This window comes from Sebastes fasciatus, chromosome 6, assembly GCF_043250625.1.
Source record: "Sebastes fasciatus isolate fSebFas1 chromosome 6, fSebFas1.pri, whole genome shotgun sequence".
Taxonomy (NCBI): Eukaryota; Metazoa; Chordata; class Actinopteri; order Perciformes; family Sebastidae; genus Sebastes; species Sebastes fasciatus.
Genome location: NC_133800.1, coordinates 22,133,874 through 22,159,159, shown reverse-complemented (window position 1 = coordinate 22,159,159; position 25,286 = coordinate 22,133,874). Strand labels below are relative to the sequence as shown.

Below are 25,286 nucleotides of genomic sequence, written 5' to 3'. Positions count from 1 at the left end.
GAATCTTTTTCTGTCATACTAAATGGTAAGGAAGTATGGGTATTGGAACACACTGCCATGTCTCAACTAATGAAGGTCACCGTGGTGAAAACACCTGCACATAGTTACCCAATCACTCAGACACCATAAAGCAGCTGCGATTCATTTGTACACGCTAGTGAAGGACTTGACTGCAGCACAGAGGATGTTACCTGAAATGCTTCAAATGATGCCCTCTCTGGATGTGAGACTACCCACAATGCTCCCTGTGGTTGGAGAATGGAGGCTGTATTTGCTCAGAGTTGTGGCCGTCTTCTGTAATTACTCCGCAGCTGCACTTGAAGCCGTCGTTGTGGTTAGTCAGTGCAATGAAATCCTTCTGAGAATTGCACTCGCTTTCACCAACAGCTTAGCGTTTTACCTTTCAACCATGCTGAAGCTGAACAAATTCCTCAGGCCAATGCTGTTGGCAGGTGTGCTCTTCTCACGAGAGGGACTGGACCCACACAGGCATTCGAGCTGCTCCACCTGGGCTTCATCAAAGACCTTCAGAGACAACAGCTGCTCTCCTCTGTGCTGTGGAGGAGGGAGAACTGCGAGGTGGTTAAAGTCTGCGCTGCATGCCGTGCCTGCACTCCGCCGACATTCACAGTTCGCTCTCACCACCGTTATGACTTTATGTGGATGTATCAGACCATTACTGTCCACCTTACAGACTGTGACTGGTTACTCTGCACAGGTACTTGGAATCATTTGGGATCTGTCATCACCCATAAGCAGCCCCTGAACGCCTTCTGTACACGGACTCTTTGTATATAATGTACATAAAACCAGAAATGATTTAACTTTTAATATCATTCCAAATCTGTAAATGGATTTCTACTGTATGTTTTTATTCCAATAAAATTATGACATTGCTGACCTGTGTAATAAAGCACAATATTTGGCATCATTGTCAATATTTCAGGATGTGTGAGATTATAACGAACAAGCCCGCACACCCTGAACCGCACCTCGTCATCGAATGATGAGCTCGGACACTTAAAAAGGGAAGTACTTGACACTTTATTGCATCGGTTCCACTAATAAACAGTGCCCCACTCCCTCAGTAACCAAACAGTTTCCAACAGATGCTGCTGAGATTCAGTGCAGCATCCTTTGCCAATGCCTCTTCCAGTCAAAGAAATCTAAATCTGCTAATCTGTTTACAGCATGTATGTGGGTTACAAAAGTACCTGTAACAACGTTGTCCAGTTTTCAAACCCTTTCACTGCCTCGGGAGAAGCTCAATGTTGGAGGGGGGAAATAAATGCAAAAGTCAAGTTAAGGCTTGATTGCAAAAGCAAGATAAATATTTTTAAACCTAAAATATGCGATGGGCTTAGAAAAGAAAACAAGCAGCTCCTATTTCTTCACTACACAACTGTGTGTGTGTACAACACCAATCTATCCTTGGCGTTTGAAACAGACATTTGAGATATCACCCACACAGCTGGCATCTGACCTATCTAAATAAACATCTGCAGTATGACATACTGCCATAAATCTGTGTATAGGCCTCAAAGCGTCTTCATACCACACACACATCTACCAGCATCAGTAACATGTTTGGCTACAATATAGGATGAACATATAAAATATATATGTTTTGGTTTACAACAGCCAAAGCCATTGTAGAGATATTTTGGTTTGACAGGACAAATGACAGTGACATTCACATTTCAAATCAAGAGTAACTTCAATAATATAAAAGTCCTTAAAAAAAAAAAAAAAAGGAAATTAAATATAACAAAAGAAAGAAAGAATAGCTACAAATGGTCCCAATATTGCAGTATTTGTGGTGGTGAGGTGTGGGCTGGCAACTGGGTGCAACTTCTACTTCAGGTTAGTAACTTCATCTCACTTGAATCACTTCAGCTTATAGTTTAAATGTAAACTGGAGACGAACAATCAAACACTAAATTGTGCATAAATAGCTTTAAAGTGAGAGTATAATGTACAGAGAACGGTAAAAGCAGAAACAGTTTATTGTAACAAAATTAAATCTCACACTCTGGTTTAGGTGGCTCAGTAAACAAGGCTCATTCTCGTTAAGTGATCCCACCGAGACCAGAGTTTGAAATCCGAAACACTAAGTTTATACACAAGAACAAGCTTTTGTAACCTACCCAAGAAGATTTTACACAGCAGTGTGTATTTGCAAGTTTTTCTGTGATCTAATTTGTGATGTTGCTCTTGCAGTAAGTTGCGTGGCCTCAGAGGAAAGTCCAAGCGAGTCAAAACTGGCAAACTGAGCTGCAATTACAAAGAAGCGATGACCTGTGGGGCTTGGAATGATTTAAGGCGGTCGTTTACTTCAACTGTGGAGTAAAGACACTTCAAATGATTAGCTGCCAAAGAAAAATATCCAAACTAAACTTCAAATCATTGCACTAAAAGAAAAAAAAAAGAGCCAGTAAGGTCTTTAAAACACAACCTCTGTCAGTCAACGGCTTTAACAGCAGCTCCCAGTGAGACTAATCAGCGCAAATAAACACGGTCACTGTCGGTTTCTACAGCTTCACAAACCCAGAGCGTTATGAACATATGTCAGCGCCAGCCCCGACCTCGCCACCACAGACAAAACCGCTTCTCTAACAATAATACGACAATGATGCCAAAGGTTCCTGGGAAAAATAGACAGTGAGATACAGATGAAATGCAACAGTGAGGTACACAACTGTTGAATAAAAGATTGCATTAAAAAGAGCCGTGACACGAGACACATAAACGGGACATAGTTTTCTCTTGGTTTCTGCGTACAGACGTTCCCTCGCCATCTGTACGTGTTTGAATGTGCGTCCGCCAGGCTTCTGTTGTTATGTGATGAATGGTGCGGTTCACTCTACGGTCACAGACTTGGCCAAGTTTCTTGGACAGTCCACCTGTATTCAAAACAGAAGATCATTTACTACGTGACAAACAACGGCCAAATAAACGGACAACAAGCAACACAGAGCTCCTGCTGTTGACTAAATGCTACAGTCAATCTATCAAGCACGATTTACCAAAATCATAACAAAAACAGCCAGTGATATGGCAGCTTGACAGACTAATAATTCCCAAATCCTCACTTCTCATCACTCAGACTCCAGATACTTGGACATGCTTTACTGTTGGGCGCACAACAGAGCTGTGTGCACATAAATGTTTGCTTCTCTGTCAGAACAGCAGCGCGATTTGGCGCGGTTATGAATGGTTATTGACTTAAAAACAAGAGCTTACTGGGCTGCACTGTTAGGAAATCTCTCTGAAGTGAAGTGCTCCAAAACTAGCATCAACACTGGCTGTATTTACATGCCATACTTCAGTTAAGCTGTTTACTTCGAACTTTGACGTCCTGCAATACAGCAAAGCCAGTGAAGTATACTCGTCCAATCCTGTTTAAATAGTAAGCTACATCTAAAAATGGAGAAAGAAACAATAATAACACTAATAACAGTGATAGTTGGGGTTCTGTGCTAACACGGTTTTTGTTACAGTTAAAAATGTATGAATTTGTGCACACATGGAGGTGTTTACATGTAATTGTAATCATTTCAGTGCAGCAGCTAAACTCAATATCACCTTCATCCACAGTGTTCGGATTTAGCAAGTTTACATACTTTGACTCAAAATTAAGTTACTTGTTTAAGTGAGTTAGGAACATTGAGATCTGCACATACTGTATAAACACTGCATGTTGTTTATTTCTGGTGGTGGTTGTCGGTGCCTTTGGCATCAGAGCAGTCAAGTGGTACACAGCCAGATGATCAGGGACACTCGGCTTACAATTACACTGACGCATCTCCCTTATAATGAGGTGCAGCATCAAAAAAATAGAATAGGAGTAGAAGGGTCATTGAACGGTTTGACGTGGTAATTTGCCGGGGGCGAGAGAAAATGGTGATTTTTGTTAGTTGTTATGGCGACAACAGAACACGCGTCAGTGGTGTGGTAATGTGTGTCGTTACAGCTCGTCGGGAGGAGAACGGATGCAGCTCCCGGAGACTGACGGCTGGCTAGTTAGGTAGCTAGTCCCTCCCTCTCTTAAAGTCAAAATCATTGTTCTTAACTTGTATACTCTTATTGTGACCAGCATATTTAAACTCTGGCATATTGGTGATACTGAAAGTTTTTAGTTAGAATGACGACTGCAGAGGCAATTGGTGGAGAAGATGGGGGAGTTCAGAAAATGATATTTTACTGCATTTTTGTGTCTTAAGTGACAGATGAGGTAATAAATCTCATCTAGTAAAACGGTCAGGATTATCAGTAACCGCCGAGCCTGAAGGGACAGTACTTACGTCGTAACCTCGGAGCACAGCCAGGTGGAAGGACAGCAGCTGCAGCGGGATGACGCTCAGGACGCCCTGCAGGCAGTCCACACAGTGAGGCACTTTGATGGTGCGGCTGGAGCACTTGGCGGTCTCGTAATCATCTTTGTCACAGATCACGATGGGGCGGCCCTGTAAATCAAACAGAGCAAATCATCTGTTAATATGCTCCTAAACCTGGATCTCTCTCGGTTGATTTTCACACCTCTTAAACATCCACATCTGCTGCAGATTACTAACAGCCCATGATGTCACGCCGAGACGACCCCTCCCTTGTATTTATTGAGGTGAAGGATCAGGGGCGTGGCACAGACAGGACTGTGAAAATTAACCTAACATGCAAAATGTGCTGCGGTCATCAAGTGCTCAGGCAGTTTAAAATTAAAATATGGAAATGTAGCTTCTTCAGATGTTCTGAATCACAATGATGGCACAAAAAACAAAACTTGCTTGTTGGACACCCTTCCATGTTCTAGATTTGATACGCTGACTTTGCCACGTCTGCAAAAAACTCAATAAAAAAGATTTTTGAAAAAAAAAAAAAAAAAACTGCTTGTAAAATCAGAATTCAAATTAACTGACTTAGTCAGTTTCCACAACGTTATGTTTCCTGAGCATTTTAGTGAGTAAATGAACAATCTGCAGGGTCAGTCATTTGGGTTTAGCGCAGCAACAGGATATATTAAAGGGTGGGTGACATTTTTCTCAAATAGAAATGCCCACTCAGCCATTGTGAAAAGCAGTGACGTAGGTAAAGTAAGCTAATCAAAGCTAATCAATAAGGTTATGAATAATGTGAACACCAGCACGAGCTGAGTCAAAGTTAGCTGTGCTAAGTTTGGAAATAACTGAAAGGGTTGGTTCGGATTTTTTGAAATGGGGTTGTATGTAAACTCCTGTGTTCTGCAAGGTAAAATTACTGCTTTTGTGAATGTAGTCTGGTGGTTTTGAAGAGAGGGATATAACTGCTTCATTTCCCCCATTGGAAAGGGCTGTCTGATAGCGAGGTAAAGCGGCTGTGGACGAGAGCAGCAGAAAAACTTATTTTAGCCACCTAAAAAAAAAAATATCGATATCAGTTTAAGTGTACGCTATAAAATATTATATAGATTATAGCTGTATATTTTCACAGATTTACCTCGCCATCAAACAGACCTTTCCAACGGGGAACTGAAGCCGTTATATTGCTGTCTTCAAAGCTACCAGACCAGACTCCATTCACAAAAACAGTCATTTTAATTCACAGAACACGAGAGTTGTTGGTTTACTACTGCATCGATCAGTCAGTTTGTTTGTATTATTGTGGGTCTTTTGGACGTGGCGTCCACAGCAGTACATTGCTTAGCTTCCGTGCCAGTACTCCTGTCTGCGTCTCCAAACTGGGAGCATGCCAACCGCCATCTAAGTTACTGACTATAAAGCTGTATATACTGTATATGTAGCAGCGTCATCATGCAGAAACCTACGTCAGGTCACATGAGAAAAAAGTTTTTAGAGGGGCTTGGGAAAATAGCATTTTGACGCTAAAACATAAGTACTTCGATCAAAATTTTAATGTTTGGATTTCAATACATACAGAACACCACTGAGAAGCTAGAGAATGATAGAAAAACCTAAAAAATAATAATAAAAATAATAATAATAATAATAAAAATAATGGATTCGCCCTTTAATATTTACTAAATATATCAACATTTGTTACATATGATTTTTTGGGGTGTGTGTATGGGTCTTACCTGGCGGGCAACAATTTGCTGCAGGGCGTTCTGACATTTGGTGTAGGTGTGGTCTCTCATGATGATCATGATGACCGGCATGAGTTTATCCACCAGCGCCAGGGGGCCGTGTTTCAGCTCTCCAGCCAGGATGCCCTCTGAATGCATGTATGTGATTTCCTTGATTTTCTACACAGGATGAAAAACACCCACGGGTTAAGAAAATCTAAGATTACGTTGTAGTCATTATGCTTTACATTTCAAAACACAATACCTCAGTCGATCTCTGTAGTAACACCACTTTTCCAAGACTTGAAGCTGCTTTGCTCAGTATTTTAATATTCAAAAAAGGAGGAGTGAGATGTACACTCAGAGACAAGTACCGTATCTATAATATAACTCACTACAGATATCCAACTTTTTGGGTTTCTCAGAGTAAAGAGAAGGTAAAATATTTCTTGCAGTCTGGTATTACTTTTATAAAGCCCTCCAGAGACACCTAGCAATTTTAATACATTGGAAGAAAAAAAACAAAGAACTGATGAAGCTGGCTGAAAATAAGGTTGTAATTGCTCACCAGTGCTCCTTCCAGGCAGGTAGAATAATGGTAACCTCTGCCCATGATCAGTACACTCTTCTGCTGGTACAGCTCTGTTGCCAACTTCTGGATCTCATCATCCAAACCGAGGACCTCCTTAATCAGATCTAACACAAACGTAACAGAAAAACAGATGGGATTGAGGATTTTTTGAAAAGTGGCATACTAGAAGCAAAAAAAAAAAGAAGCTACCATGAATAATCTTGAATAAAACACTGTGTCAACATCCTGGAATATGGTCTCAGAGTCATAATGTTGGGCAGGGAGCAGTAGAGCAGCCAGGCATTCCTCATTAGTTTACCATTAGGGACATGCCATCATATGCTTTAGATCCAGAGAAGCACGCGAGAGAGCCTACAGCCAACAGCTCTCTCTTCCTCTGATCCGCTCTCATCACTTGGCTTCCTCTTCTAAGACGATTGTTTGAACAAACAACAAAAATGAAAGTCTTTTCGGTGTACTTGATCTTTGCTCTGAGAGCTGGTTTTCCATCCCTATACATTATAATCTCACATGTAATCAGGATTTCCCTGGCTGAACCAGAACACTCGTGGCTCAATTTACCTGGAAGCACTCTCAGGCCCTGGATTATCTCTCGGCGTCTGGGCTGCATGGAAATCCTGTCATCGCACATCAAGAGCGCAAACATGATGAGGGCCACAAACTGGCTGGTGTAGGCCTGCAGAGCACAAAGTCAGAAAAGCAGAGTGAATGTGTTATTAATGTTAGCATTATTTTGCAATTTCTGAGTCACATTTTCATATTTCACTGTTTTTCTCATCCACCGATTTATAAAAAAAAAACAGCTGTCAGACGACCCATGCATGAACGTAGAAATGGTCACATATTTACAACATTGCTTGTTATGTATGTAAAGGTGGACGACATGACAGCTCCCCCAAAGTGAAGCCAAAACATCCTGAACATCTTGATTGGTGGCTGGCTGCAGTATAGGTCATAAATCCCGCCCCCTCCATGTTAGAGGGTGGGACATGGGCCAAACTAAAAAGTCAAAGTCAAGTCAAATACATTTTTCCCAAGGATGGTTTCTGTCATTTTAGGTCATTCTTATCACGCTGATGTATGTTCAAGTGTTCATTTTTCGGACAAGTTTGGTTTTAATTCGTGATTTCATGCTATAAAAACGGGCTAAGACTTCATGATTGACAGCTGTGATTTACGGCTGCTCTTAGTGAAGTAGACAGCCGGAGGCTTGGAAATTGTACGAGAGAGGAGATGTAACTTTAACTTTCCATAGCCGTCACGAGTCTATCTAATAGAATGTGTCAATTTGATCATAAATGTATTTCTAGAGATAGTATGGTTAATTGTTGTGTCTTTCTAGCCAAACGGCTACTGCGGTGCTAACGTAGCAGCTAGGTGGCTCACACTACCAAGCTGTGGCCGTGCTCGGCTCGTGATTGACTCGGGCGGGTGCATAGGCGGGACCTTGATACCACGGCTCCAGCCCCAGATCACTACTACGCAGACTCTGGCTCCAAATGATGTCAACATCTCAAGACGGCTTCACTTTTGTACGGTGGGAGGAAGGTATAGTAGTTTTCCTGTTTTGTAGCTCAATAGTGAATACAAAGAGCATCAACCAGATCCTGACTTGAGCCTCTCTTTCAGTGTAGTTCTTGTGCTTCTCATCTCCCTGCTTTGATAGTGAACTCTGTCTCCAGCTAATAATCTGCACCAGATGAGAAATAGAAGGAGAGATGGGATATAGTACACGCCAAGCAGCGTTAAAATGCATGCAGTTCAGCTCACTCGAGCTAGCGCTTCTCATCCTGGAAACCTTAATGAAGACACAACATCACATCATAGAGCACACCCTCTGATCATTCTGGAAATGTCACCGCTCACAACAACCTCAGCACATCGGAGACTCCATGCCTGCCGTCATCGTTCACCGCCCACCCTCTCTCTGTTCCTTCATCTCCGAGCACGTTTGGAGGCCTTCCATGCCCATTTGGGAGATTTAATCAGTGCTCGAGTGAAGCCAAGTCATTTCACGGGACCCTCCAGACTCAGAAATGCCAGTATCTAGTGCCAAGAAAATAGCTGTAAAACCTTTACACTTCTTTTTTCCCTGACAACACGCTAACCACAGTCCCTGAAAACTCTGACAGTCTGTGCTGGCGGGTCAGATGTGGCAACATATTTAATCCACATAGTAAACTGTGGTGTTTGTTTTTTTTGATGTTCATGTCACACACATTTAGTGCATTTCATGCATAACATGCCAACTGTTGTCCACCCTTACATAAAGATGAAACATGAACAAATTTCTCTCAAACAGACGCGGTTGTGGACTAGAAAACAAACTTGTAACCATGTAAATTCCCAATAGACTCTGCTTATTCATAAAGCCACTCTCCCTCCATGTCGTCAGTTGACCTGCCAGTAGGATTTGCCTTTTGATAGCATCAAAGTATTTTGTCTCCACTTATTCCATAAATCTTTAATATGATCATAGGAATAGGAAAAAGCTCTTTTCCTTTTTTCCCCCCCTCTTTTCCAGTCAACAAAAAACCTCAAATTAGCATGAAACTAAGAAAACAGAGGCCACGTAGATGAATTTGGGGTCCCTTAGTAGTTGGGTGCGATACGTGTTCTCCAGCGATTTGATGAGCTAGGTTGCAGCATTCGGTTGAGTTGGGTGTGGGTATGTGGCCCAGCCAGCCAAGCAGTAAATGATGGCGTCTCTGAGGCGTGCTCAGGGGCTTTGGAGCAGCGCAAGAATCCCTGAGCCAAGCCCAAGGGCTGGGCCAGGGAGGGACCTGCTCCACTCTCACTAGCTGGGGCTGGGGCTCCACTACTTCTCTGTTCCAAATTGGCAAATCCTTTTGGTTTTGAGAAGGGGGTGGGTGGGGGGAGGCATAAAACCAAGGAGGATCTTTGCTTTGCTAAGTTGAAATGAGAATATCAGGCTTCTTTTCAACTCCCCGAGGGTTCAGAGTGGAGGAAAATGTCAGCTTCCAGGAGGCGGGGCCAGACTCACGATGGAGTTGTCATCTGGGTTTCATCCAGTGTCAGTGGGCGTTGAGTTCACTTATGAGATAATGCAACAGATTGGTGTTCAGTTTCTTCAGATTCAATGGTTCACCTAATATATAAGTATGTTACTTCTGACCCGGGTGCCATCTATCCATGCAAATATTTTTGGTGGGATTTGATGCGAGGTACTCCTCCTAAGAAAATGTGGTAGTTCTCATGGACATGTGTTTGTGACCAGAATTAAATGGACACATTGTTCTTCTCAACTGAACAATAAGTTCAGTGGGGCTTGGCAAGTTAGAAGTATCTGGTGACGTACATATAAATATGTGCTAGCTGTTTACATCCACTTGAATTCTCCCTAATTGGTCCGTCTTGTCAAAAAGTGTAAGCAAACATCCCTGTGACGAGTTAGAAAATTGGCAGGTGTACGCCAATTAAAACTAGGCCTGCAACTAAAAATTATTTTCCAAGTTTCTTGGTCTATAAAATATAAAAAGAAAAAAAGAGTGAGTCTAACCAACAGTGCAAAACCCAAATATATTCAATTTGTCAGAACCTTTGAGAAGCTGGAATCAATAAATCTTAGGATTTTTGCTTTAAAAACTGATTATCAAACATGTTCCTGATTAATTAATAAATTTGATCAACTAATCAGCTAATAAACTAATCATTTCAGCTCTAATTAAAAAGTCTGAATTATTGTGAGTTCCTGGATTTTATGGCAGCAGTGTGGGAAGGAGGACAATAAGTTGTATTGCATTTTGTGTGACCTAACCCTTTATCTGAAAAATGCATGATTGTAGATACTGCAGACATTTCCCAGATATTGCCGCTGGCTGAAATACATAAAAAAACAGGCTCACCTTGGTGCTGGCTACTCCGATCTCAGGCCCGGCGTTGATGTGGACTCCGCAGTCAGTCTCCCTGGAGATGGAGCTGCCCACTGTGTTGGTGACGCCCACAGTCAGAGCTCCTCTCTCCTTACAGTAGCGCAGGGCCATGAGGCTGTCAGCGGTCTCCCCTGGAGAATTGGCAGGAATAGAAAAAACATAGCAGTTTATGCAATGTAACAGTTCTGATAATAAAATAATGCTGATTTATTGGTTTGTTAGGAAATGGCTTTTGCGCCACACAGGACTGATTGGAAACAGCTTCACAGAAAAACCACCACGAAAATATCACACACACATCTTGAAAAAAATAATAAAAGAAACACACACAGAAGACTACAGCAGGGCAGAACAGATACAGAAAACTCAAGTGTACTGCTCAAGTTTGACTTGATAAAGACAAGATTCAAGATGAGCACAAGAAAAGATAAATCAGCAGGAACAGGAGTGGCTCCCAGAGATGGAAAGTGGACAAATGGGGAATGTCCAGATGGCACCGGCTACCCCACCTGACTGGCTGATGAAGAAGCAGACGTCGTCTCGGAAGACGGGAGTGTTCCTGTCCAGGAAGTCGCTGGCCAGCTCCACCATGACAGGCAGCTCGGTGAGCTCCTCCAGGACCTGGCGGGTCTGGGAAAGCAACAGAGCACTGCTCAGCATCACTCTGTTTAAACAAGCCAGCGGAGAATGTGCCAGCGCACAAACCTCACACCTGTGTCCACAATACAGACATGACCTGCTGGTCTGATGGATTCAATGCGGATGGCAGACAGTTTCCATTATGTGAATGTACGCCAAAGAAGAATAAAAGTATTTGGTTAGTGGCTACTCACCGCTACCCCGGCGTGGTAGCTGGTGCCGCAGGCAATGAGGATAAGACGCCGACACCTCTGGATCTCTTTGATGTGGTCCTTCAGTCCACCCAGTGTCACTGAAAAGGAAAAGCAGCTAATCCATCACTCTGCTCCATTCGTTTCCACCTCATTAAAAAAGGGCCACAAAGAGCCCACATGAGACCGTTGTAAGAAAACAATCACTGTGAGAAATCTAACCAATTTCATCTTGGATACAAACTGAACTCCCCTTGTTTTAAATCGTATTATTTTGACATGCAACTGAAATAATCCGTGTGTTCATGTATGTGTTTGAGCAACATGCATGATGGGACAGAGTGGAAAAAGTGTATTTATAGAGGTTATATTACATTAATGCCCCACTGGGAAAACTAACCTGTGTTGTTCTCAAAGTTGATTCTCCCCCTCATGGTATTGACCACAGACTCTGGCTGCTCAAAGATCTCCTTCTGCATGAAGGAGCTGTAGTTGCCTGTGGTGGGAGGATCAGAAATCAGGGGAACATTTCCAACACTAGTATAAAAAAAAAAAAAAAAGATAAATGCCTCTTAAGAAAACAGTGATGATGTATAAAATGCGAGCCCACATGAGGCCGTGTGAGAAGGGTCGTGTTGACACACATTAACCTGAAAACTCAAACCACTTCTGGAGAAGTAAGAACATCTTTACAATGTTTTACTGATAAATCAGGCTTCCTGGGGAATGTAGGGAGTTACTGTCTTTTTGTTGCTTTATTAACATATTCAGAGCCACAGGGTAAGTCATCCCTTTAATGAAGGAAAACAAACATGAGACATCAGGGAGATAAGTGGTTTTCCATCAATAATAAACTGTGACACTGAAATATGTGAGCATTTTTTCAGCCTGCCGCTGACAGCAATTTGGGTCATGCGAATTAGGTTATTCAGCAGAAAGGCTCCAGAAACTGAAACGGAGGAGAGAGGCTGAGTAATGACAGGACCACAAAGGAATGTCAAGAGCAGCCAACATCAGTTTACCTCTGCCCTCTGCTGGATTACTGAGGAAGAGTCAATGGAGAAGAAGGAAGTACAAAAATTCACACATAGCAGCAGGATAATTCAAACAATTATATTTGATTTGATCAATACATTTTAGCGATTAACTATTTGCTGGTTCCAGATTCTCACATATGAGGATTTGCTGCTCCTATTTGTCATATACTGTATGATAGTAATATTTTTGGGGTTTTGGACTGTTGGTCGGATAAAACCTGCAATTTAAAGACATCACTTTTGGCTCTGTGAAGTCGTGATGGCAGTTTTTCACAACTTTTTGACTTTTCATGGACTAAATATTAATCGAGAAAATATTTGGCAGATCAATAATGAAGATAGTGGAATAATGAAAATGCAGTCCTAGTCCCCTTAAAAAGTAGTAGTTTCACATTTTAGGAAATAAGTTTCTTCGCTTTCTTTTACAAGACTCGAGACATGTGAGCGGATTGATACCTCTCTCATGTCTCAGGGTTTCCGCCAATGTATTGCAAGACCAGCAGCCTTCTGGACCTAAGTTAATTCCCCGACAGGCCTAAGCATCGGGGATCTATGTATTTTTAAGATGTTTTTAAACTAAAATGTGTTATACTCCTTTAAGAAAGGTGCGTAGGTTGTGTGCTTAACGTGAGCGAGTGTCGGTTTGTCCGGACCTATTACATACTGACTGCCCTCTATGTCAGAGAGGTAAGGTGAGGGTGATAAAGTCCTGCAACTCAGGGGTCATTTTAATGACAGTGGCTTCCTTGGGGGTGCAACTGATCCAGCAGGGTTTTAACTAGCTGGATGATAAGGAGGATGGCCTAAGGCTGGACGTTAACAGCCAGCTCACTAAGCTATATAAGCAGCCAGTCTCCCATTAATATTTACACAATAACAACAGGGTTCAGGAACAAATTACAAGGCAGTTCACCAATGATTTATGTGCAAATACGGGCAGGGGAAATGTATGGTGGGGGAAAATGAACAGATAAAAGGCTGACCTTCCACTCACCCTTCATGATCTGCTGTAGCTCCATCTGCAAGGTCTGGATGGCGCGAGCAGGGTAGTCTCCGGCCCTACGCTTTATCCTGTGGATGTACAGGCGGCCTTCCATCACGGCAGCCACGTCGTCGTCCTCCAGGAAGATCACTCGGTTTGTGTGCTCGATCACTGCGCTGTCGTGACGAGAGAGACGGACCAAAAACAACATCAAACATTTGAATTACACTCCACAGATATAGCGGAGACGTATGAACTGGGGAGCGTGCTTCATGGAAAATATTTGGATGCTGTAAAAGGCGTGCAAAGACACGGGTATCTGCTTACCTTGCATCAGAGGCAAAGTAGTACTCCACGGATTTCTCATCCACAGGGAACAAGCAGGTGTCCTGGTCCAGCCTGGCAATGGGACTGCAGCCCTTCTTTTCTTTAGTGGCTGAGGAAGAAGAAAAGAAAACCTCAGTCACACTTGTGCAATCAAACAAATTAGACTAAAAACAGAAATGTAAACTTACTGGAGCGGTAGAGCACAGGAATATGATCTGTGGACAGCTTGTGATCACTCCTCACTCCCATCAGCAGGGGACTTCCCCTCCTGAACAGCAACATTTTTATGAGCTAACAATACTTCAATCTGCAATGACTCACAGCAACAGTTTGACAGCATCAGTGGGAGTGTACCTTGTGCCGACTGCCTCTCCGGGGTAGTGGACGCTCTTGAAGACCAGTGCAAAAGATCCCTCCTGGCAGGTGGAAAAACAAACACATCAGACAGGTTCTTTTATCTGCTGATCACTTCAGGAGCAGCGATGTGCATACAGGAGCAGCGATGTGCATACACGAGCAGGTTCTTACCAGCTGCTGTATCACCCGTTCCACCAGTGTAGCGAAACTGAGGTCATCATTTTCCCGGTTGTCATACATGTACTTCGCCAGCTTTGCGATTGACTCTGTGTCGGTCTCTGACTCAAACTCGTAGCCTTTGCTCTCCTGTGGAGTTGGAAAGAGAGAGAGAGAGAGAGTTAGTCCTCCTGTCAGAGTGATGAACAAATGTCTGGAATACCATAGTTTATGAAAATATTTGCTCACCAAGAATTTCCTCAGGTCTTTGTAGTTGGTGATAATTCCATTGTGAATGACAATGAACTCTGCAGACCAGAAAGATTATCAGAAACTTTAAGATATACCTGCAACCAGGTCAAAAAAGTGACTGAGTTGTTGTGGAATACAGGGTAAAACATTTAGCTGCATTTCCATCTTTAATCACAACTGACCATTGTTCTTGTCAGATCGGTGTGGATGGCTGTTAACTGGGCTTGGTGCACCGTGGGTGGCCCAGCGGGTATGAGCAATGCCGAGGTGAACATCAAACTCCACATCCAGGTCAATATCCTGCTGCTCTAAAAAGGTCAAACAAACACACGCCAACACAGACGATGTTTAATATCCCACAGTGTACAGGATGTCAAATCAACAAGGCTTCATTTGTTAATGGTTGATTCAGCTCACTGTTGATCTCCTCATCCAGAGCCTTCACTTTTCCACGTTGTTTGATCAGTTGGATAGACTTCGCATTTGTCTCCCAGTCTTTGCCATTGCCACCATCAATTCCCACACCTAACAAAATAATAAAAAGAATAGCATGAGAATTATAGTGATCACAAGTCCTTGCTTATAAGCTAGAATTACCACCTCGCGGTTGTACAGTATGCCTCCACCCACCAGTCAAGTTGCAGTTTACACCCATGTCTGTCTAAAATGTCATCACTTCATCATTTTATCCTGTAAGATATTTGTGCAAAATTGTCATAATTAGCATATTAATTCTTAAGTTATGGCCAGTTTGTGAGGTCACAGTGACCTTTGGCCACCAAAATCGAATCAGTTCATCCTTGAGTGCAAGTGGACGTCAAAGTGTTCCTGAGATATCGCGTTCACGAGAATGGTCCAGACAGACGGACGGACTACCCAAAAACACAATGCCTCCGGCCACGGCTGTCACCAGCGTGGAAGCATAAACACTTTAAGAGCTGCGTGAAATGCAAAATGGACTTCACATACAGTGAATTAGCTCCATTAGTGACGCAGTAAGTCTAAACCAGCAACAAGAAAATAGCTGTTCAATTATTCAGAGTGAACATCAGTCTTGCTTTGCGTTCCTAACTCATTAGAACAAATAAAACATCAAGTGTGACTGATGAGACGAGTTTAATGCTGCATTAACGCTACATTGGACACACTGTTAATACCATCAGCAACTTGTTGGCATTATCAGAATAACTGTCCCGCAGGCAGACAGTGAGGGGACAGTGAAGGAAAGAGACCTAATAGAAAAGAAAGTGTGTTGTTGTTGTTGATATGAGCCTTTTCCATCTCTCTCACCAGCTGAGTCGTAGCCTCTGTACTCCAGACGGTGCAGACCTTTAAGGAGGATCTCAAGGATCTCACGGCGAGTCCTTGGCACCTGGTAGTTGAGATAGGCAAAGATTCCTGGGGAGAGGAAGGAACAAAATGTCAAGATTCAGTGATGTGTTTCAATATAAAGCCTTGCCTGTCAAGAGTGGTACATCCATGTGAAAGTGTTCGTTAGCTGTTGATTCAGCGCTGTTTCGCAGCTGCCTCTCAATGCTTAATTGATGCTAGTATCCCCAAAATGAGTTTGTAGCACCATGTGGATGGAACAAAAAGGACTAGGGCTGGGTGATATGGCTGAAATCAATATCACAATACTGTATTAATATGAATATTTTGGATATAAAATACAGGGCTGCAACTAACGATTGATTTCATTGTCAATTATTCTGTTGATTTTTTTTCTCGATTAATCGATCACTTATTTGGTCTATAAAATGTCAGAAAATGGTGACGTCCTCAAATGTCTTGTTTTGTCCACAAGTCAAAGATATTCAGTTTACTGTCATAGAGGAGTAAAGAAACCAGAAAATATTCAGATTTAAGAAGCTGGAATCAGAGAATTTTGACTTTTTTTTCTTAAAAATTACTCAAACCGATTAATTGGCGATTAATCAATAATTGTTGCAGCTCTAATCAAATATACATCCTGATTTGACAAATGTGTGCAAAATCAATCACAGAAAATAATCTGTGTTCTACTGTCATTACATCAGACAAAACTTTTCTTGGAATGTTTAGTTGTACAGCTGAATTTTGTAAAACCAAAACATGCTATAATCATACCGTCACAACACGATTCCACCAGAAGTCGATATATGATAATATTGACTTTCTGACCAACACTAATGACAAGAATGAATATGTAAAGGCTGAAACCAAGAAGAATGTAAAGTGACTCCTTAAGAAATGTGAAAGTGGGACAAGTATTACTTACTGATGTCAACCTCTACCATTTACTAGACTATAAGTCTAAACTCTATTGTGTACAAGAAACCAGTCTTACAGGAGCACTGAAAAAAAAATAGATTTCTGTTTCCTCTGGACAGTAAGACCTGCTTAGAGACAATGGACGTATATCTATGGACTTGACATTTCGCAGGCTGATATCTCCTGCCCCAGGGAGTGTCACAGCAACACAAGAAATCTAACTCAAGATGTTTTGGTCCAAGATACTTATAGCTATGACCGCACATTAAAATCCTCTTAGCACGATTTTAAAAATGTTTACAGTGTCACTCTGTAAATCCGACTTAAATTTGTCTGTGTACAATTACAAAGCTCTTTTACGGTACAATATCAGTCCCACATGAATCAAGACTTGAGCATTTCAATGACAAATTTCAGCAATAATCAGCAGTCTTTCCTGCAGCTATCTGGCATCCACAGCCAGCGCAATCTTTATCCAGCGAATAACTTACACTGACAGGTTTGACACGTCAATTAGCCAAAGGGAGGCATGAAATAAAGCCCTGTTGCACGGCTAAGCAGCACTAACCGATAAATGCAAGTATAGAGCCAGAGGGCTCCCTGGCTCAACAGAGCATTCATTCACAACAGCAGGTGATGGGGGAAGGAAATGTGGAGAAAATCGCCAAGGAAAAGTGTTGCAGCAAGAAGGAAAAACTCACAAGACTAACCTTAAGAAATAGGTCTGTGAAGAGTAAACATGAACCCAAGCAAAGTGACATCTTGCTGTGACAGTAGATATTAATAGGGAAGCTTTTGTTTTGATATTCTAAGAATACCAACTAGTCTATCAGGTCTGATAGGTGTAGACAGAGATTGTAGTGACAGTGATGAGAGACAGAGAGGCATCGGTTATCAGGCGTGAGAGAGAAGAAGACAGACAATGTGAGAGAGGGACAGATCTCAACTACATTTCCCAAACTGTCATTATGACAAAATAAATAATATCCAGGTACTTTCTCAATAATAGTTATTGCAGTGTGACAGCAATACACTAGTGTTGGCCAGTACTCCCTCAGATATCGTGGTGTACACATATGGAACACCAAAATACATGTTATCAAGAGCTCGTTAGCCTGAGAACATTTTAAAAGGAAATTATCATCACATTTAATTAATGATGTCTAATTATCTTTTGATATGTTTAGATATATTTTCTTTTCATCTGTATTGTTTTTTTGTATGTATTTCATTGTTTTTATTGGATTGTTTTCCTATGTTTGCTTGGTTTTTCTGCACATTTTGTGTGCTTCTTGTTGTTGTTTAACTTTTGTTGTATTTTTAAAATGATGTTAGTTTAGATCCTTCTTCCTTTTTTGTTATTGTTTTTTTTCTCCTGGGGTTGGGGGGAGGTCCTTTGTATAAGCCTGTGGCTTCTTGACCTCTCCTGATACATTTCTTGTTTTTTTTCATTGACTGGATTTTGTGCAGTTTTATATATGTGCAAATAAGTAAATAAAAAATAAATATGTTTAGATATATTTTCTTTTCTTCTGTACTGTTTTTTTATATGCATTTCATTGTTTTATTGGATTGTTTTCCACTGTTTGGTTGGTTTTTCTGCACATTTTGTGTACTTCTTGCTGTTGTTTAACTTTTGTTGTATTTTTAAAATGATGATAGTTTAGATCTTTCTTCCTTTTTTGTTATTGTTTTTTTTTTCTCCTGGGGTTGGAGGGAGGTCCTTTGTATAAGCCTGTAAGGCTTCTTGACCTCTCCTGATACATTTATTGTTTTGTTTTTTTCATTGACTGGATTTTGTGCAGTTTTATATATGTGCAAATAAATTTAAAAAAATAGTGTTACATCCAACCAGTGTTCTTTTCTTTCATTTGTAAGCAAAACACAGTGTGGAAGACTCCCAATTAAAAACATAATGGCAATAACTCATAGCTACCTGGACACATTAACTCTGAATCAACAAACCACATTGATTTAGTGGAGAGTTGCGTGATGGACGTAACGTCACCGCAAACCTACGCAAAGCTGCATTACCAGGAAGGAAACATGTTAACAGTACTCCCAGATATCGCCTTACCATTAGACACTGTCACAACTCCGAAAACACATAACATTACAGCATGTACATCAACATGAAACAGTGGGTTGCTTTATATTAGGCGGACTAACTAACAGCATCAGCAGCAGCTAGCTCAGGTTAGCCTCCCTTAGCAACTGACTTAGCTCCTTTAGCTCCTAAACTAACGATGCTGTTCTGGTAAAATATCAAATACTATATATTTCAACACTGGATAATATAAATGTAGAGTTTATTCAGTACTCACCACACATGTTTACAGCTTGGCTGCCAGTTACAGCTCCTCTGGTAGCTGAGAAACGCCTGTCACATATAAGCTAAGAGTCGCCTCCTCTTGTTGTCACAGTGACTCAGAGCAAACCGCCTTCTTCCATGGCGCCTTCTGATTGGTCGAGCCGCCTGTCAGTCAAGGTTGCACCTACCGACGCAGGCACTCCTGACGTGGCATCAGGATGCAGATCCGGTGGGCGGGACCTGTTCTCTTTAATACAGGGGTCATCAACCTGCAGCTCTGGAGCCACATGAGGCTCTTCAGCTCCTCTCCAGTGGCTCCCTGGAAATGAATAACTGTTTTTTGTTTACATTTTCATTTTTATTTATCATTGTTGTAGGTCTATGGTACGACAGTACGACAGGGTATTAGGGCCACATTGAGGAAAAATAATAAATCTGAGATTACGAGAATAAAGTCATAATATTATGAGAATAAAGTCATAATATTATGAGAATAAAGTCAAAATATTATGAGAATAAAGTCCTAATATTATGAGAATAAAGTCAAAATATTATGAGAATAAAGTCAGAATATTAGGAGAATAAAGTCAGAATATTATAAAGTAGTAATTCTACATGTTTTTTTTCTTTTTTTCTCGTAAATTTCTGACTTTATTCTCGTAATATTACGACTTTATTCTTGTAAAGCTATGTCTTTATTCTCGTAATATTCCGACTTTTTTTCCCGTAAAATTATGACTTTATTCTCGTAATATTATGACTTTTTTCCTGTAAAGTTATGACTTTATCCTCGTAATATTACAACTTTTTTCTCGTAAAATTATGACTTTATCCTCGTAATATTACAATTTTTTCTCATAAAATTATGACTTTTTTCTCGGAATGTTAAAAAAAATTTCACGTAATATTTTGATTTGATTCTGGAAATCTCAGATGTTTTTCCCTCAATGTGACCCTAATACTCCATCGTACATTTGCACTTGGACCCTCACTGCATTAGACTTATATATTATATACTTAGACTATAAACTGTGTGTGCTTTAAGTTTTATGTGGGTACTACATGGGGACTACATGGGCTGAAATATGGGTTGTAAGGGGGTTTGTCCAGTTTCCATGTTGGCCCCATGCCAGTTACCCTTGTGGGTTTCATGCAGGAGTACACTGGGTGTTATTTGGGCCCAATCTGGGCAACATAAACCAAAACCCATCTCTAATTTCCCATTAGTGACCCACCTAGGACCCACATGGGTATCCCACTTGGGGGAGTCCATGTGGGACCTATTTAGTTGACTCAACTGGGCCACATTTGCGTTGCCCATTCTGAGCCCACACACTAATTTCCCATTAGTGACCCACCTAGAACCCACATTAGTTGACCCAAGTGGGCCCCAGATAAGATGCCCATTTTGGGCACATACCCTCTTGGTATCCAGGTACCCCTAGCATAACCCATGTGGGGCCCACATAACCATGTTGGCTGGGCATGGGCAGGATAGACCCCCCTGCTGCTGCTGCTGCTGTTCAGCAAGTATAAAGTCAACATTACTAAGTAATGACAGGCCTGTGCTCTCTGCCAACCGCACACAGATGTAAAATCTGGCAAAACAATGCAGCACTATAATTAATGTAGATTATTGTTTACATCGATTGACTCATCGTTTGGCAATAACATGTTAACTCAGTGCACGCCAAGGAAGTAGCAGGGATTTTAGAAATACTGCTTCTTGTCTCAAGTCCAAAGTTCTCCAGCTCAACCCACACATCTTTTGGAAATTTTGGGCAAGTCACCAAAAAACTCACAAAATCACAACTCTTCAACTCCTTTAAGTTATTGACTTTTAAATGATATTTTCTGCAAATTTGTATCTCTCTACAGTACACTATTGTATAAATAGTATGTCAACGCCATCTCTACACTACCAGGTATGGAATAATGTAATACTGGTAGAGACTACCACATCCATTTTGTTTTAATAAAATGGAATAACATTTAACCAACATATTTGTCTAAGGCATTTCTACATGGAAAATGACAGTGTATATAATGTATAGTTCATAAAATACTATGATTGTGATATCTTACAACTGTAATCTTGTACATTTGCACTGTACTTGTACTTATTTGCTTACAAGATGCTTGTCTGTAATATTAAGCACATACATTAATCACTCCACATACACAACAAAATACTGTCAGATTAGGAGCATACATAAGGAGGCATGACAGTCACAATATTTCAACAAACTTTATTTATATACACACAGTATATGTATTTTAAGCCTGTTTAAGGCTGTTTTGACTAGTGGCTGATTCAAAAGGTATAACAATGTGAAATAATAAATACAATGTATGTCAGCTCTACAGTCATCAGTGCTTATGACTGAACTCTTCTGTCCCCAGAAAATAGCCACCAAAATCAATGATAACATCTGGATGACTGATGAAGACAGCTATGCTATACACCAGCTCATTTTATTGCAACTATGGCTCGCATTGAAACAGGTGACCGTAGGAGGGAGGAATGTGTAAATGTGGATTCAGTGCACTTCAAACTTGAGCAGCCTCTTCTTCATCTTCGTCCTTCACCTGGGGAAAAAATAATAACAAGTTCTGTTTAACACTTTAAAGTAGCACAGGTTTTTCCCACCCCATATTTTCTGTCACGCATTTTTGAAGGGTTTGGTTGTCCTGCAACTTTGTGTGCCAATTGTGGCTGGCAGGTTTGAGTAATGACAAGGCATGTGCCAGTTTACATCCTAAAAAGTAATTTAAAAATACAGTGCTTATACAAGTAACAAAAGTACACCATAAAACATCTGTTTTTAAAGTCTTAGCCACTCTAATATATGCAGCATGTTTACAACATATCCTCTGGTGGGAAAACAGACCTGTTCCACTGATTCAACTTCGGGGACGTAAAACTGCAGCATGTTTTGGATTCCACTCTTCAAAGTGACAATGGAACTTGGACAACTGGTGCAGGAGCCCTGCAGCTTCAGTTTGACGATGCCGTCCTCAAACCCCCGATACACAACATCCCCTCCATCCTCCTGCACTGTTGGCCTGGGGAAGAAAAGCATCGACAAGTGTGGAGAAAGGACAGAAAGCCATGGTAACAGGGAACAGATGCTGATACAGTATCAGAGTGCATCTTCACAAGCAGCTACCTTATTCGAGTATCCAGCAGTTCTTTGATCATAGCGACTACTTCGTCGTCATCTTCTGATGGTGCTGAAAGACAAGTGGGGATTCCTTGGCGTTCAGAAAACAGTTTGCCCTACCCATTCTGTCTATTTCAGTGTTGTTTTCCTGTAAAGCTGGTTGAAATCCGTACCTGTATCTGCGCTAGGCGTGCTGTCCTCATTGACCACAGGAAGTCCAGAAGTGAAAAAGTCCATAATGGCAGCAAATACATCGGGCTTCATTACTTTCCACTCCATATTTTCATCAGTCTAAATGGAGACAAAAGGAAAACGAGCTATTCCAAGCAATGACATTCTAATGTGCTACAACGCGAGGTTCATGTGAACTTGACTTGGTCTTACCCTTGATATGGTGATAAAGTCGGGGCCCAGGAAGACACCCTTGACTCCCTCAATCCTAAACAGCTGTCTGTAGACAACACAGAACGTTACTGAGGTTTTATTACATGTGGGATGAAATACAAAGTTGACACTTAAAACATTTAAAAATGTTTTTAAATATTTAAAAAAAACACGATGCTATACAAACCAAACCAGTAACAGATATTATGCTTAAAAAGAGAAACAGATCTGGACAGATAAGCTTTAAGTACAGTGTCTGCAGACTCAAGGACAACCTGAGGAGCACACAGGAGTCTTATTTCTTATTCCGTGAGTACAGGTGTTGCTTTGTTTCTCGTGCAACTGGTATGGCAGGTGAAAAAATCTTACGAAACACAAGTGTAACTAATTATTATAATGGCTACATTCCATTTAGGTGCTTTTCCCTGCTGAGAAATCAATGTATCACTCTCTGTTCAGTAACCTTGTATTTAAGAAGTCATATACCTTGCTAAGGGTGAGCAATGAGCATCGCGAGGGCTGGCAAAATTCATCGTCCCTGTTTCAAGAACTGTACGACCGGGCAGAAACTTTAGGCTGTTTGGATTCGGTGTGTCCTGCGTCTGCACAAACATGGTCCTTCCTGGAAGGAGACAAAACATAAAGAACAAGAATGTAAATTCAGTCATTATATAGTGTTTTTCCAAGTTAGACAGCCGCAAGGATGCTGCAAGAATACAAACCAGGAACAACCCAATGGGGGTTTTGTGGCCATCTGTTTGGGACTGCTGTGTTATGTGAAGGCCAGTGTAATCCAGCACTCTGATATCCACTGACTGCAAGACTGACAACACAAACGAGAGATTCAAAAGGTTACTACAGCAAAAATCACAATTCATTGCCACATTTATGCTACTAAAAAACAGAATGTTCACTGCCCATGAAAGCCTTTTTCATTTCCTCCCTACCACATGGTAGGGACTAGCACATTCAGAGAGGAATCACTTGCATAAAACTTATCCACTAAAACCCTTTTGTGCAGAGTGATAATACAACACTTAAGTCCTTAGGGCAATAAGTAAAATAGCCCTGCAATGACTCATGCTGCACATATTATGTTCTTTAGTCATCATTTGTCTTGTCCTTGGCAAGGAGAAGTCACAATACATGTCTTTGACTACATTCACTTTTATTCTATAGTGCCTTTATCTGGCAAAATGAAAAATGGCAATCAATACTTGAATTAAAACACATCCAGATATACACAATGGGACATACAGTATATGATCTTATATGCGTGGCATGGTGTTACTGTCGTCTGAGAGAAAGTTCTGGGTTAGGTTAATTGGCAGCTAATGTGATTGTGAGTGTGAATAGGTGTCAGCCCTGTGATTGACTGGTGACTCAATCAGGGTGTACCTCGCCTCTCGTCCTAGGATTGGTGCCAACAAAAAGTATTAACCATCTTGTTTTACAACTTCACATTAATTAAGCTTTCTTGACACGCATCAACTGATAGAGACGCTTTAATGTCAAAATGAAACCAGACATCTCAATGGTGATTTAAAATTAGGTACTACATAAAAACCACAAACTATTGCAAAAAACTATTCACCACATTCATTATGATAATCATACAACATAACTGGTTCAGCCAATTGTTATCAGAAGTGGCATAATTAGTTTAATGGTGATCACTTCTGGAAGTTCCTAAGTGTCATTTTCCTGTCATAATAAAATGACAAGAATGACAAAGTAGTGCGTGAGATGGGAGACAACAGTGCCTACAACAGTGATAGTAAAGAAACTAAACAAAAAAGCATCTTGAGGTAGAATTGTGACTTGCAAAAGATAAGGTAAGATAAGATAAGATAAGATATTCCTTTATTAGTCCTGCAGTGGGGAAATTTGCAGTGTACAGCAGCAAAGGGGATAGTGCAAAAAAACAAGATGCATCAGCTAACACAGTAAAAAAAAAGAAGAGCTAAACAAAGTGTAACAAAATATGAACCATTTAAATAGAAGGAAGTATAAAAATAGGAGCAGTATATACAGTATTGACAATAAACAGACTATTAACAAAATTGGAAAGTGGAAAATGATATTGCACAGTGAGAAAAAAAGCTATATTTTCCAACAAAACAACTCCAAACATAAAATCAAAGCTACACTAGAGAGTCCAGTCAGAGTCAAGACCTCAGAGCTTGCTGTACACTCACAGAAAGTTGACTGGATGTTTGCTATAATAACGGTGCAACATCCAGATGCGCACATGGACACATTTGACTTGAAGAGGGTGTATTTATTTGTAAACCTAATGTTGTTGTATTAGGAAAATAATTGTTTATAGTAGGACATTAATTGAACAGTGTCCAAACAGCTTTAATAACTGTCTGACTCTGATGTAAAGAGTTTAAACGATAAGACAGGTTCATTGCATCATGCTGCTCTGACTGCTTCTGCGTCACTCTGCATCTTAGCTGCTAACAGTTAACGTCAGGTACTTGAGAGGAAGATGCATTCGTATAAGCATTAAACAAAGCAAACTGTCACAAATTGAGAAACAGGTAAACTTACGGACGTGAAAGTCTTGCTGAAAGACCCAACAACCTGCCGACCTGCCTGTACGTAGCCATGTTTGTTATGGTTACCTAAAGACTAGAGATGTGTTGGTCCGAAACGAGCCGGTTCATTGAGCCGGCTCTTGTAAGTGA

The 25,286-nt window shown here is 41.0% G+C and overlaps 2 protein-coding genes across 2 annotated transcripts; both read right to left on the bottom strand.

The window, feature by feature from the left end:
* Positions 1–1,025: 1,025 nt before the first annotated feature.
* gfpt1 (glutamine--fructose-6-phosphate transaminase 1) lies at positions 1,026–19,191 on the bottom strand. Its single transcript, XM_074638446.1, has 19 exons — positions 19,059–19,191; positions 15,775–15,882; positions 14,902–15,009; positions 14,667–14,792; positions 14,482–14,540; positions 14,248–14,382; positions 14,074–14,135; positions 13,908–13,987; positions 13,720–13,828; positions 13,405–13,568; positions 11,774–11,869; positions 11,377–11,474; positions 11,053–11,173; positions 10,517–10,674; positions 7,212–7,326; positions 6,627–6,754; positions 6,071–6,238; positions 4,305–4,466; positions 1,026–2,903 (listed from the first exon to the last, which is right to left on the bottom strand). The coding sequence occupies exons 1-19, from the start codon at positions 19,063–19,065 to the stop codon at positions 2,859–2,861; spliced, it is 2,049 nt and encodes a 682-aa protein (XP_074494547.1). The 5' UTR covers positions 19,066–19,191; the 3' UTR covers positions 1,026–2,858.
* Positions 19,192–21,277: 2,086 nt separating this feature from the next.
* Positions 21,278–25,286, bottom strand: nfu1 (NFU1 iron-sulfur cluster scaffold homolog (S. cerevisiae)). The gene is made up of 8 exons (XM_074638445.1): positions 25,150–25,286; positions 23,316–23,416; positions 23,080–23,215; positions 22,594–22,660; positions 22,383–22,500; positions 22,216–22,279; positions 21,937–22,111; positions 21,278–21,634 (listed from the first exon to the last, which is right to left on the bottom strand). The coding sequence occupies exons 1-8, from the start codon at positions 25,206–25,208 to the stop codon at positions 21,596–21,598; spliced, it is 759 nt and encodes a 252-aa protein (XP_074494546.1). The 5' UTR covers positions 25,209–25,286; the 3' UTR covers positions 21,278–21,595.